Consider the following 15,166-nt stretch of genomic DNA (forward strand, 5'->3'; position numbering starts at 1 on the left):
ATGTTCAGCGTATGTCAAAGATCTAGACCTCAAGCTTTGTAATGTGGAGATGTATTGAGATCAGATTCTGGGCTCAGATGAAAAAAACCTATTACTTAATTTTAAGACCTCCCTCATAAGAAAGCTGGCTTCTCATATAAGAAACCTCCAACTTTGCACTAAGTATTTTATCACACACATTGATTTTTGCAAAACAGGGAGAATTCTCTTTCATTTCCTGGTGTGAGGGGATGAGGTCACATTATTGCCTTGGTACCGAGAATTTCTCTGGGCAGCATTTTAAATGGGACGCATTCCCAGGCTGGGTATATAATTAAGACAATCTTCTCTAATATAGCTGTGACTGTGATAAGAAATAGCTGTTTGTACAAGAAAGTAAGCAGCTCCCTTTCCATCCCAAAGCTGCTCAAACCTTGGGTCTAAGCTGCTTACGAATAAAGCACAGCAAATTAGGGGCCTATATCTTCCTTAAAACAGGCACGTGGGGAGGGGTAAGGAACTGGCATGGCCATTACTTTGTCCCTCTTCTTGGCTGCTGGAAAGATTTGGCAGGTGCAAGTTGAAATGGAAAGATGTACAGGAATTTACTGCACACCTTCTCCTGAGCCAGGAGGAAGCAGAGAGCATAGCTGGATGCAGAGCCCCTTGGCTGGTGCCCCTGTTCTCAAGCTCAGAGAAAAGCAACCTCTGCACCAAAGCTGCCTGCCACTCCTCACAAAATCCTGGTAAGGCTGAGGCACGCTGGACAGTAGCAATGGCTTGTTATTCACAAACAAATGAGCTAAATCGCTGGGTTTTCTGGAAGCAGCACTTACTTGAGTACTGAAAGAATACCATGCAAGATCAGCTAATTTGTCTCATCTGCAGAGATGTATTTATTTATTTATCTGTGTGTAGGGGGAGAGAGAAGAGAGACAAACCAGAAGAACAGAATATTAGGAGAAGCTTCTGGTTTTAGACCTACAGGGATATTGAGGGCACCCTTCTGTCAGGTTAGGTCAATAGGAGAATCGCTGATATGAAATACAAGGTGGTATGTCTCCTAGACAGAGGTGGAAAAATGCCACTTTATTTCAGTTACTGGAAGACAAATTAGGTTGCTTAGTTTCAGACTGACATGTAATGTGGTATGGAGGAAATTGCTTTCACACCTCACCTGAAGCCACCAGCCAAATGTGTGAAAAATCCTGTTGTCAGAGCATCTGGCAACAAGGAATGTGGTACTGATACCCAAACTAGAGTTTATTTAAAATTGCAAATAACAGTAGGAAGTCTGGAAAACGTTCTTGCACAATTCAATTACAGTACTTTAAGTCTGTCATAATTCTCTGCAGACCTAATTATATGGACAGCTCTTCCTTAAATCCCACTCAAAACCACTTAATTCTTCTTTATACACACCAGAAATGGCTGGATGAGATACCACAGGCTATTTTGCAAGTGGACCATACTAGTCTTGAAGAGAATTTGTGACTCGGTTCAGGCACCGGGGATGCTGGAAACCGAAGTCTGAAATGGTCACACCAATCATCATGATGCCTTTCCAGTGTGCTGTTATTGCTCTGAAAAATTTCTGTATGTGAGCAAGTCCTTTTTCCACTCTATCAGTATATCGGAGACACCAGCAAATACACTCTGTGTTGCTAGATTTTTCTGTCTGACGTGTGATAGGAGCTGTATTGAGATGATACTAAGCTGGCTACTGAACAGTCACTTGCAGACCAGCTTGCATCTGAAGGCGTGAGCTGTAGTGACCTTATCACAGCCACCATGAGGGAAAAAAAAGTTAAACCTGCCAAATTTAGAATCTGGGTATTTGAAAACTGTTTCAACTCAGAGATGCAATTTATATTAAAACGGAGGATTTAGTTTCAGCAGAGTGGAGAATCACATGTGAACCACAAATAATGTCTCTGGGGTTTCTTAATTCAATGGGACTTGAGTTTAAAAAGGATTTTATAAAAAGACATTAATTCCAAACTCCCTTTGCTGTTTTCATGATTCTGTTTTCCTCATTTTTATGCATTGGCCCTCTAACAGGCTGAAGAGATGTGTGCAACCTTGTTATCATTGACTGTAATGGAAATTGGCTGGGGCATGCAAATTGCCTAGACAGAGTCTTGGAATCAACTTCAAAGTAGCAAGGTTGAGCCCTATAATTGGAGTGTCAAAGCCTCTAAGGATTTTCAAGACCCAATCTGTGAGTGTCATTAGGGCAATTTATGTTAGTGGACATACTTCTGCGTACCCTGAATTTATTTACATCAGAAGCACTTCCTGCAAATTTCAATCACATTAAAAAAAAAAATCTGTATTTTTGACTTAATATTATGGCACAATCAAATCAGGCCTGGGTCTTTTATTTCATTGTTTATGGGAAAACTTTCATAGGAAGTTATATTTATCTTCTGTTTTCAAAGAAACATTTAGTTCAATATTAAGTTCTGACTCCTTAGGCATTTATTGCTGTGAGTGCTGAGATTCTGTTTCCTGATCTGTAAATATGGTTTGTATTGGCTTTTAAACTGTTGCCAGAAGGGGTACTACTGAGGAAAAGTCCTCCTCCTCCCCCTAAAATTGACTGTTTAGGGGACTATCCAGGGTATTGTGAGTCACAGATCGAAGACATGATATAAAAATAGAGAAAGCTAGTAGAACTCTCAGTAGTAGAAAAAACCTGCATGTAAATCATAATGATAGTGCTATAAAACAGCACCAAATCATATATAGATTTACAGCTAGAAATGATTCTAGTTACAGATAATTAGGTAGCAAATTGTCCTATTGTACTGAGTCAGTTCCTTGCATAAGCAAACACCCTTAGATCCAGATGGAAAAATATGAAAGCAGAGATGGTGCACTATCTTGAAGTGATAGTTTAATTTGACAGGATGGATCCTTATGACTTCATACATGGAGAAGGAGTCTGGAATCTGTGTGTGGGCAATGTCTGACTGCAGAGGACACCGGACCTCAAAAAGCTAAATCATACCTTAAAGAGTAAAGCCCCAGATAATGGTCAAATTAATCTTTTCTACTTCTTGAGTCCACTCTCCTGCAACTGCAGTCATACAATACATGAGCTTATTCACAGGACCTGTCTGTTTTTTTTCCCCACAAAGTGAGGCCAGACCCTTTAAAGATCGATGTGTTCTGATCTTAGTTTAAAACAGCTTTCGTTCTTTTCCTCCAATATCCTACTTGAAAGACTGCTTCAGAATGTTATTGCTTTGGATAGTTACTAGTTTCTAGTCTAAGCTTATTCTTAATTTTACACCAGCCATTACCATTTAACATAAAAAAATCCTTTCCCTTGTCCTCGATCCTTTCCTCTTAGCTAATCAAAATCTCCATCTTCACAAGTAGATGAGTACCACAACTTTGACAGCATCAGAAGTCAGGAGAATGCTGAAATCTGAAAGCTTAAGCGCAAGATAGGACAAACGGAATTTGTCATCCAAATACAGGATGGCAGTATAGATTTTCAGATACATTAAGCCTGAATGTCACATTAAGTCCTATGCATCACATTAGATTTCTACAAGAACTCCAGGCTGGTTCAGATTCACAGGGTCTTCGTTGTCAGAGAAGGACGAACAACTATTGAGAGATGAACTGTTTTTTCAGGATATCATTACAACCAAAATGAAGTCTTCTATGCACAGAGCAGTTTCTTAAGACTAGAGGGATCTTTTGCCCTGGGGGAAGGGTAAGATTAAAGGGTTGCATAATTGCCCACTTAGGAAATTGGAACTGTCATAAATTGACAAAAGACAAAGCCAAGAATAATTACTGCTTATAAATTTCTCAGGATAACAAACAACACAATTTAATTGATGCTTTTTTTTTGAGAGGAAAGATCTTTATAGATCTTGTCATTACGGACTTGTGTTGATATATATCTTTAAATAGGAAACACGGGCAGAAAATGGTCCCTAAATTAGAAAGTTGGAACCATCGTTTAACCATAAAACTTGTAGTTAGCGAAGTACTGAAGACCATCCTTAATTAGCAATCACTTTTACTGCCTGAATGTCTATTTCTGCTTGGGAATATGTAGTTGAATTAGAAAACTCAAAGCAGGGTCTCTTTCAGGTTCAGTTTTTAAACCAGCCTTTCTTCAGCACAATACTACTTGATCTACAGAAGTACAGCATAAAAGATGCAAAACAACTAAGAATCTCATTTGGGCACTGGGCAGGTACAGGTACGTTCTTACATCAGACGTGAAAGGAGTCATTGTGTGCAATACTTTGAGTATGATACCATAGAAACCAAAAGGACATTGAGAGTTAGAGGAAGGAGTTAATATTCAACACTGTGAATCTGGCGTTTATATTTCAAGAGAAATCTCCGTGAGACCACAGCGTACAAAAGCCTGAAATGGAAAAGAACAGACTGCTGCCAACAGGCTTTTTGCAAAGGTAAATAATGAAAAATAAAAGGTCAAAGCTTGAAGATAAGAACAAGAACGTACAGGATAAGCAACTAAAAGAATCTTTTTATAACAAGAGGCTCTTAGATATGGAGCAGGGCAGTGATTCTGGAAGTGCAGTGGGCAATTGCACACAGTGCTTTTTATATTCTCTGCTTACCTAATTTAAAAATGGGGTCATATGGTACAGTGTGAGTGAGACACTTTTGAAGTGGAAACTCAGGTTGTAATATGTCTAGACTGTAAATCTAACTGATAATTAAAAAAAAAAAAAAGAAGTATTCATGACCTGGATGAAATAAATCCCAATATAATTGTGCGGTTGCATTCAGACCACAGCTGACTGCTTGAACAGAGCCATCTCCAGTCACATCATATGATTTAATATACCTTGGAAGGAAATGATATGGCAAACAGAATGATCTCTGGTGGTTTTTAGTGATATGGGTTTTTTGTTACCATGTGGTGGTTCAAAGGCTCATTCAAATTCTGTTGAATTCAACAAAATTATGAATGTCAGTTCTGTCTTACTATTTTGCTTTTTTCTGGCATTCTTTTTTCCCCTCAGTATTGACCAAAGGCTGGCACATCACAGCCCAGCTCCACAAAATCCATCATGTTCTTAGTTTTAGAGAATACCAACAGATTTCTACGGATTTCGGAAAAGCTAAAGTCTGAACTTCCAAGGCTTTTTCAAACTTATGCTTCTCCTTCAAGGGCAAAAATAGCTGCATGCCTGGAACAGCAAGTTATATATGACATACGCAAAAAAAAGGAAAAAAAATAGGCTGAAGTAAAAGACTCCTGTTGACTTCAGTGAGCCTTGGATTAGGAGAAGGGACCTGCAGAGCTAATCATGTCCACAAGACAAATTCCCACCTTCCTATCCCCTCAACCCGGCTGCTTTTTCCCCTACAGAGGCTATACGGTGTAGGGCTTACTGCTAAGATTTCTGCATAAAAGAAAACTCCAAGTTCTGTTTTGTTTATAATTTTGAAGTTATTTACACATGCTTAGTGAATGCTGATCAGACTATTCAAAGATGGCAGAAAATATATATAAGTTATAATAGATTCAAGCTATGCATAAAACTGCACATACTCATTATAAGTCATGGTAGCCTATTGTTAGAAAACAGGAAGGAGTAATTTCATACGTTACAGAAATAGATAATCTTTGATATTGAATGTTGACTACTAAACAAGACTGAGAGGTGGTCAAATACAGAATGAGAAGAGGCAGATGAATAGAGCAAAAGAAATAATCATAGTATCCATATATGACTTCTTCCAAAGGTTGATTAATTCAACAAATTAATTCAACAAAATTTGAAACAAAACCTTCCAAAATTGGTGTATAATATATCTTTTTAGGTTGCTCATGCCTTTCTTAGTCTTTACTAATGCTGTTAATATGTTCTACAATCAGAAGATTTTCATTTTGATTACAAAAAAAAAGAATCTATTTCCATAAGCAATCTGTGCAAAAGTAGCTATCATCCTAAGGGGTGGTAGAAAGTATTTTTTATTCACTCCAGTTGCAAAATAAAAATATTTTCACTGCAGCTGATGCTGCAACAGTGCTTTTCCCAGTGATTCTAACCATTACTATGAAAGCTGATTTCCTCTCCTCCCACAAATGGCAAGTTTAAATGTGTGATAATTCATTTTGATCATCTCAGAGATGTTGTACTTCTCTACAGGTTGTATCAGAGTGTCTCTCTGCGGACATGAAATTCTGATCTCTTGACTGAGGAGCTGCTGAATAGACCGCAGATGTGAAGGGATTGCTCTAGTCTAGCGGTTTATCTCAGAACATAAGTGATCTTTATGCAGCTCAGTACAGAGGTGGCCAGTACTTTGTATTTCAGGTTTACTGGAAGCATAGATGCACCACAATTCCCCATGAATCAGAAAAATAATCCTCCATCTTCTTTTTCTCCTTCCCCAAACGACTGTTCAGAAGCAGGGATATTTGGCGACCGTGACATTCCCCGAGATCCTGGCCAGACACCTGCACCATGTCCAAACCAACCCTGAGCCCAGGCAGTCAAACCAGCAGGAGTGGTGGGATGTGCTCAGCAGCATGACAGTCAGGTCACTTCCACACTGGTACTATCCTATGCCACCTTCCCCCTTTCCCCCAGTCTACCCATTTTAAATTGCACTGCCTGTTAGGGAGGCCAGGAACAAAATATATTGCAGCTGTTTCTATTGTGTTTAGCTATTATCTATATTTATATGGTAATTCCAGCATAAAACATTGAATAAATACCATTCTATACACATGCCAAATTTAATCATTGTTAGGATTCACAGTAATAGAATGCTGCAGCAGGCTAGATTAGGAATAAGCAATTAGATGTAGTTTTTTTCTGCACAGGTTAGTTATCGGCCACTGCATCCTGCTCCAGATGGGTTAAATTAAAGAGAAAAAAAAACCCACCTCTGGGCCTCTGAATACATTTAAGGCAACCATAAAAGGTATAGTAAAAAGCCTGGCTACAAGACTAGTCATTTGTGCCTCCGGGTGACAAGCTAGTGACAAACTACAGGAATCATCTTGATTCTTTTCACATGAACATTTTTTATCTGCAATATTTTGTACTATAACAATTATTTTTCTGCATTATGCAACTATTTCAATTTCCAAGTGTGCTGTTTTTAAGTTGCACCATCTGGTTCTCTCTTTATCCGTCTCTAACCCGTGCCTCCTGCTTACTTCTGCTTTGCCTTGTCAACTAATAGTGGTCTTGAAAGTCTTGATTTTGATACCTGAAACAGCATTAAGAGTGCACTTAATGCACTGTGCTCTATTAGCATTTAATATACTTCAGTGAAAAAGGATTAGTTTGAGAATGTCACTGAATTCTTGAGAAAGCCCCAAAAGTGCTGACCCAGATTTGGAACAAAACTTAGCCATTAACAGTATTTTAACAAGGATTATCTTATTATTGGACAATTTCAGGGAGTGGAAATAGGCCTCAAATTGCTCAGTTTAAATCCAGTCCAGGACAACAATGACTTAAAATAATATTCAACTGAAGCACTGTAATTGAGTGGGCTGAGCAGCCAGGTTTGTTGCTGAGTGGTGTCCACATTAGAGAAGCCATGGAGCTGATTTGTACTGCAGTCCTTTAAAGAGCTCTCAGCAGTTATGGATTGAACAAACACAGAGTCTCATTTTAGATGGTTCATCCGTGTCAAAGACAAAAAAGTGGCAGAGTAGCTGGGCCATTACCCTTACCTATGTTGGAGCTCTTCTGTTGCTAAATGACTGAGATGACTCTTCAAGGCTGAATGACTGATAGTTTCCAACAGCAACAGATTCACAAGCAAGAAAAAGGATAAACAATATGTCCTGAAGAGACACCGTGATCCAGCAGACCTTGTACTGGCTCTGCCACAGACTTGCTCTGTATCCATAAGCAACTCATCACTCGGCTCTTACTGCCCCTGGACTGCAAATTGCCTGCATACTGCTTTAGGTCTTTGTGGAGTAGAGGTCTGATTGCTGTTCAGTATGTGGATACCACCAGAATAACAATGACATAGTTTTGGGTTCCTACAGCGTAGGTTTGGGACCTTTTGTGTTACTGGTACACCTCACCTTCTCCATGCCTCTGTCTTTTACAAAGATGATGATAAGAAACCCCCCAAATTAGAATTAAACCAGCTAATGGTTGTAGAGCACAATGAGCTTCTCAGTGAATATGCTCACATCACGTGACAGCAGCAGGATTTTTGCTGATAATTACTTTTTCCTTACATCTTTCTTTACCAATTTGTCTGAAACTATTGACATCAGGTGTAATACATTCTCCCATTTCTCATTGTATCACTTCAGGCTTATTTTAAAGTTTTCTTTGCACTTACTGACTTAATAGGCATTTTATTTTTTTTGTTGCTTTTCATCGCAGGTGGCTAACGTTCCATTTCTGGCTGGCACACTGAGGATGAAATGTGATCATTAAGTTAATACCTAGTTTAACTATACCAGTCTGCATTTAAATTGAAGTAAAAATATGCATAAATAGCTTCAGGTTTACCTCTTCAGTCCCTCTCATTATATGTAATAGCTTGATAATTTTATTTCTATATAGTAATTATTTTCATGCTAATATCTTTTTGTGCATACAATAATAATATTTTACTTGTTGCTTTGTCACTGAAAATTATCCTGGAGATTGCAGAGCAGACAAAATAGTTTCATCCTGTCACTGGCTGTGACTAATCTCAGTGTTGTCTCCACTTTTGCTTTATGAATTTTGTCTCATTACTAGAAACAGAGCTTAAGAACAATATATGCTAAAAAATAGTTGTATTGGGTTTGCGTGGCAAGGTTTTGGTAGTGGGGGGGCTACAGGGGTGGCTTCTGTGAGAAGCTGCTACAAGTTTCCCCTATGTCCAACAGAGCCAATGCCAGCCAGCCCCAAGACAGACCCGCCTCTGGCAAGGCCGAGCCCATCGGTGATGGTGGTAGCGCCTTTGGGATAACATACTTAAGAAGGGGGAAAAAAACCTGTGCAACTGCAGCAGGAGAGAGGAGTGAGAATATGAGAGGAACAACCCTGCAGACACCAAGGTCAGTGAAGAAGGAGGGGCAGGAGGTGCTCCAGGCACCAGAGCAGAGATTCCCCTGCAGCCCGTGGTGAAGACCATGGTGAGGCAGGCTGTCCCCCTGCAGCCCATGGAGGTTAACGGTGGAGCAGAGATCCACCTGCAGCCCGTGGAGGACCCCATGCCAGAGCAGGTGGATGCCTGAAGGAGGCTGTGACCCCATGGGGGACCCACACTGGAGCAGTCTGTTCCTGAAGGACTGCACCCCGTGGGAGGGACCCATGCTGGAGCAGTTCATGAAGAACTGCAGCCCATGGGAAGGACTCACGTTGGAGAAGTTCGTGGAGGACTGTCTGCTGTGGGAGGGACCCTACGCTGGAGCAGGGGAAGAGTGTGAGGAGTCCTGCCCCTGAGGAGGAAGGAGCGGCAGAGACAATGTGTGATGAACTGACCACAGCCCCCATTCCCGGTCCCCCTGCGCTGCTGGGGGGAGGAGGTAGAGAAATCAGGAGTAAAGTTAAGCCTGGGAAGAAGGGAGGGGTGGGGGGAAGGTGTTTTAAGATTTAGTTTTTATTTCTCATTACCCTACACTGATTTGATTGGTAATAAATTAAGCTGATTTCCCCAAGTTGAGTCTCGTTTGCCTGTGATGGTAATTGGTGAATGATCTCTTCCTGTCTTTATCTTGACCCATGAGACTTTCATTATATTTTCTCTCCCTTGTTCAGCTGAGGAGGGGAGTGATAGAGTGGCTTTGGTGGGCACCTGGTGTCCAGCCAGGGTCAACCCACCACAATAGTTGACAAATGCATGCCTGCTTTAAATAAAATGAAATGTTTCCTCTTTCTTTTATGAAAAGGTGAGAGGTTTCTGTGTGAAGCTGTTCAGAATCATGTCTCAAAGCACTAAAGGTGTCATTCATCACTGGGACAGAGCTAGAGCTTTACTCAAAGGCTTAATAATGTTAACATATTCTTTCCCAAGTGGTTTACATCCCAGGAGTTCAAACCATTTGATGAAAAATAATAAATTATCCTTCAGCATAGCTGCTGCCAGGTAAGCCCAATATCCACAATATTAGAAGAGAAATTCAGACACAAACAGGTTGGTGATCTGTGAGGATCACAGTGGTGGTGGTGTGAGGAATCCTGACCTGTGGCCTCTTCAGAGGCATGTATTTCCAGAGTGTCTTCACACCTGTGCTCTACTATTTCAGGATTTCTGGGAAATACGGTGTTCTAATTGTGCCTTTTCCCTCAAAGCCTGCCTTAACAATGCATACTCTTCAGAGGGGCCAAAGTAGGTGGTATACTGCAGCTGTGTTGGGTTTATGAGACCTATGGACTCATCTATATAAAAGGAATTGGCAGCTGTCAAAGGATCTCACTTAGTCTGTACCTATTAGGAAGGGAGGTTTAGAAAAGCTGGACATTCAACACAAAAATGATGTCATTCCTTAATAGTGCACAGGTGAACATGCATAAAGTATGGATTGATTGAGTTCCTTCTCCTTGGAATACCATGCCTACCCTTCTAGGCTCTTAATCTCTTCCAGCACCACAGTGTCTCCATACTCAGTTCTCTATATCCTCACCTTCAAATTTCTTCCCATTTTAACTGCCCAGTCTGTTTTTTCCTCTCAAAGTTCCCTTAATCCAGCTCTTGCCAATCCTCCTTCCAGATTGAGATCTCCATGAGAATTAACCACTTTACAGTACGTTCACAGCACATGTACTGCTATGAAGATAAACTAAACCACTTCTTATATCTCTCTATTATTCTAGTTACATCTCTAAGTTTACAGACAAGTTGCGAACTAATATCTTATGGTTTCTATATTTATTTCCCTCCACTTTCAAACTTGTGGTGCCTTGCTTACATTTTTGATTCTTTTGAAAACATTGCATAATTTTGGATAGCTTTCAAAAATATTTTCTCTGTTTCAAGCACACGTTGAGTGGGATGTGAAGGAGAATCTGTGACTGTTCTGCAATAGGTCAGGCTAGACTACTGCTTGTCACACTAATTCTTGTGTTGGCTTTAAGCACATACTCAGGGCATAAGGCTTGTTCATGATTCCTCTCCTGAATTATTGAAATCACGGTATGATAGCTGATCTGATCCAAGGGGTAACACTGGGGCATTTACAGCTAGAGTTGCAGAGTGGAAATAAGATAGTTACCTTTTTTTTTCCCCCCTGTTTTCTAAGCTCTTGAGAAGTAATTTAAAAATATGTATGTATGTGTAATATAGTTGTGGCTTATCTTTCTAATTACCAGTATTATTGGCTTTAATTCATAGTAGCATCAGAATAACTTCCTGTCTCCTGCTTAATATTTTTGGAAAACAAATTTGTGCCAAAGCCAATTGTGCTGCAAGCAGTTAAAATAACTCTACAACCCCGAAAAGCAACAAGAGGCGAAACTATATTTACAGAATCTTTCATCTAGTTTCTTTTGATTGATGTCTGATAAACATCTATTGAATACTGAATTATAATTCTGCCCATCTGTTAGTGGTAGCACAGCACGTTAGGTACTCTGCTACTAAGTTCAAGACTTTGCTGTGGTTCCTCATTCCCACACACCCAGATAAGGGTGTGAGGGGAGGGAGAGGGTAGGACTGGATACAGTCCCTAAGGCATTTTCAGTGGTGTTCAACCTTCCTCAAATAGATCTAGAACTTCCAAGGTTTCAATCATTTCACAATGATTTCTAATAGGAAAATCCATGTCCTACAGGCAACAGTTGTGTGTTCAGACATACAAGATAGCTTTACTTTACCAACCAGTTTTGCAATTTGAGTTTTAAAAACAACTACTGAGAAATGGTTCTCTCATGAGAGACATTCCAAAATCTGTGTCACTTTTTTTCTCAAGATTCCTTTATCTTGAAAAAAATAGTGATTTTTGATATTTATTTGCCTACTTTCTTCATGATGAAGTGAAGCCAACATTTGTAGACAATACAAGCAGGATAACTTAAAAAAATATATATATATTATCTTTATATCCTATAGAATTTCTTTACTTTGCTTCCATTTTGGGAGAACAGGTCTTTGTACAGTAAGCTCATGCAGGGGCTGTGTTTGTTGAGATTTTGTAGTTTCATTCCTACTCCAAGTTTCTGTCAGAAATTCTTCTCTGCTGTTTGTGCTTAGTCTGTCATGAGAGACTTCAGAATTAGTCTCCTCTTAATTAACTGAACAGCTTTTTTTCTGATGCTTTTTGTCTCCTGTTTTCTGCATAATCATGCTGAGTACATTTTGACCTCTCCATTTTCCTTTCTTAAGTCAATACAGCTGAAACAGGCCTGCTTTCGGGAGTGTGTCTCCATTTGGGTATCAAAGCATGCAGGCACTCTATTTTTTAGTCTCTAAATTCTTGTTCAAAATGAAGGCCAAGTATGGTGAACCCTTGGAATAAGGTTTTCCAGAGGTCAAGTTGCTCCTTCCCAAATCCACCTTCTATAAACTGGTTCCTTCTGCCTTCAATAAACACAGTTCATAGCCCTGTTTCTCTCTGGATTAGAAGAGGTAATACATCAATTGTAGAGAAATAATAATATAATTATAAATATGCTCAATCAAATAATCAACTTACTGGTTGCCAAGTAATTACTACAGTACTGTTGGTCTTCTCAACTGATTTCAATGCCCTAGTGAGAAACACATCCCCTCGAATGGATTAGGCCCTACGTCATTTCTAATCACATCCTTGGCTCCTCTCTAGTGGCCTGGCCTTTAGCTGTTAGTCAAGCTGAGATGGTGGAATGGCATGAAGAGTTATAAGAATTAAAGATGGGAAACCTTCATCAATTTGCATTGCCTGCACTTGCGCCAAGATAGGATTCAGAGTTGCAAGTAATGGATTTGAGTGAGTTTTGTAGCAGTCTATGGCTGTTCTTTCAAAGTTTGTAGTGATACCAGTTAAGGAACAGTAGCTATAGTTATGTACTGGGTTGGGATTCCTTAGAGGTATGATAGATTCTGACTAACAAAATGAATGTCACTTTGGCTTAGGGATTCTTTCAATTCAAAATGGTTACATTGAAAGTAATAAGCAAAACAATAGAGAAAACAGTCAATGTAGCGTTCAGCTAGAATATTCTTTACTACTTGCATTAATTACCCCATTGTCAGATAGTTCTGTGATTAAATTTACATTCCTAAAAAAAACCGCAAAAACATTAAGACAGTTTGACTAGCTTAATTCATTTTCTCTGCTTTCACACACAGATCAACTTGACATCATTTCAATGGCTGAAACAACAATGATGCCTGAGGAAATTGAGCTTGAGATGGCAAAGATCCAGAGACTTCGGGAAGTCTTAGTCAGAAGAGAATCAGAACTCAGGTTTATGTAAGTATCAATACTTCTGGGAAAACACTATGCAAAATTAATCAAAATAGGAAAGGATGCTATTTAGAAGACTTTTATCTGCTTGACATTTTAAAAGGAAGAAAGATAAAGAGCATCCCAGTTAGGTGAATGCTTGCAAAATGCCATTGGGAAATGATTTTTGTAGTTGTGAAGGAAATTACCTTTTTTTATTCAGCACCTTTTTTATTTAGCATGATTTGCAGAAGACATAAAAGGGATCTATTACTTGCAAAAGGAAACTTTAGCAAAGTACGTGTCTACAGAGCATATTTTTATACGTGACTTCAATCCTTTGTGGGAAGGATATTTGTCTGAAGAAAATATCAACAGGTAGGGGATTTGGAGCTTCCACAGTCTAACCTAATTCAGGCTTTATTCCTCACTTCATTAGTGGTCTTAGACAGTTCATGTCACAAGAGAGCACACTATGTTCTGGACTAATAGCAGCCAAGATTTGACATTTGTTAAATGGAAGCCATTCAGTTATGAACACAAAACACATTTTGATGTATCAAATTAAATAGCAATACTCCAAGAGAGATTTTCAAAACTGCCAAAAGGGTCAGGCATAGGAGCCTCACTGAAAGTTAATGAATATTAATCCAGTTCTGATGATGAAGTCAATAGGTTTATATTCCTAAATCACTGAATTGAGAAGACCAGGAGTTATTAATAAGGGCTATATTATTTTGAAGTCTCATCTGTCTGTGAGTACCTGAGGTCAGACACTAATGCCTTTGCTGACAGCCAAGAACCTCCGTAGATCTAAAACCTGCTGAACCCAAACCCTTGGCCTTAATGAAGCTACAGTAGCCTGAAAAAACTGACTTGCTCTGTTCTCCCTTTAAAGTACAAAGATAGGACTGGTACTTTAACCCTTAACACCTGGAGGTTAATTTCAGTGGCCTGACTTGCACTGCCAGAAGTTGAAAGCCTCACCCTCAAGCAGCAGAGACATCTGTCTTTGAGAATTATCCCAGAAGACTTCAGCCCAGAATCACTGCTTAGACACCTTTGGAAATAAGGACTGGTAATAGTGATACTGACCTTTAATAATGCTGTAGTGGTACAAATAAAGTCAACAGGAAAGGGTTTGTCACACCTGCTCCTGGTAGTCAAATAACTACTTGGTTATTGGCTTGTACATAAATTTAATCCGGAAGAAGCCTCCTCATTGAACCCTGCATTTCTCTTGACATTTTCTGTATTAAACAAAGCACTGAAATAAACTGTCCCAGTGAATGAGAGCCATGGCGGACATCTGCTTGTCATTGTTTTGCATGTTCTTCACTTGTTCTGTTTGTTCTTGTATCCAGTCTGTTCTTTTCATTTCCCCCATGCTCACAATCATCACACTCTTTACTCTGTATTGCCTAGCAGGTGTTTGAGTATAACAGAGGAACTTGCTTACTGAAAAGGGAATATAACTGACATCCATACTGTGCAACAGTACTCTTCCTGCATTAGATATCGTCCAAACATGCTCTGCCTAGAGCTACCCAAGAGCACTCCCCAGCCGTCCACTGGCTGAGTGAGGAAAGCTCTTCTGAGCATCAAAGTCTCCACTGGGTTTGGCCCTAGGTATTAGCAAAGCAAAGGTGACAGAGGCAGCAATGGCCAGAGATGGCCCCACTTTTTTGTCATTTCTAAGTCATGGAAAACCAAGCTTGTTGCTGCTGCCACTGTCTTCAGCAAGAGGACCTGAGGTCTGTGCCACTGCCACAGACCCTCTCATTCCTTCAGCAGCGGTGGGCCAAGACGACCACTTTTCTAGGGATATTCACACAGCTT

General features: G+C 39.7%; 1 protein-coding gene across 1 annotated transcript in view; it reads left to right on the forward strand.

Annotated features, from left to right (window-relative positions):
- BMERB1 (bMERB domain containing 1) overlaps positions 1-15,166 on the forward strand; it is a 54,824-nt gene that overhangs the window by 13,721 nt on the left and 25,937 nt on the right. The window contains exon 2 of the mRNA XM_087731523.1: positions 13,231-13,354. Within this exon, the coding sequence (XP_087587649.1) occupies positions 13,231-13,354 (124 nt within the window). The remainder of the gene's footprint in view (positions 1-13,230; positions 13,355-15,166) is intronic.

Source organism: Nipponia nippon, unplaced genomic scaffold (genome assembly GCF_047370975.1).
Source record: "Nipponia nippon isolate SJK-2023a ecotype South Korea unplaced genomic scaffold, ASM4737097v1 scaffold_5, whole genome shotgun sequence".
In the NCBI taxonomy this organism is placed as follows: Eukaryota; Metazoa; Chordata; class Aves; order Pelecaniformes; family Threskiornithidae; genus Nipponia; species Nipponia nippon.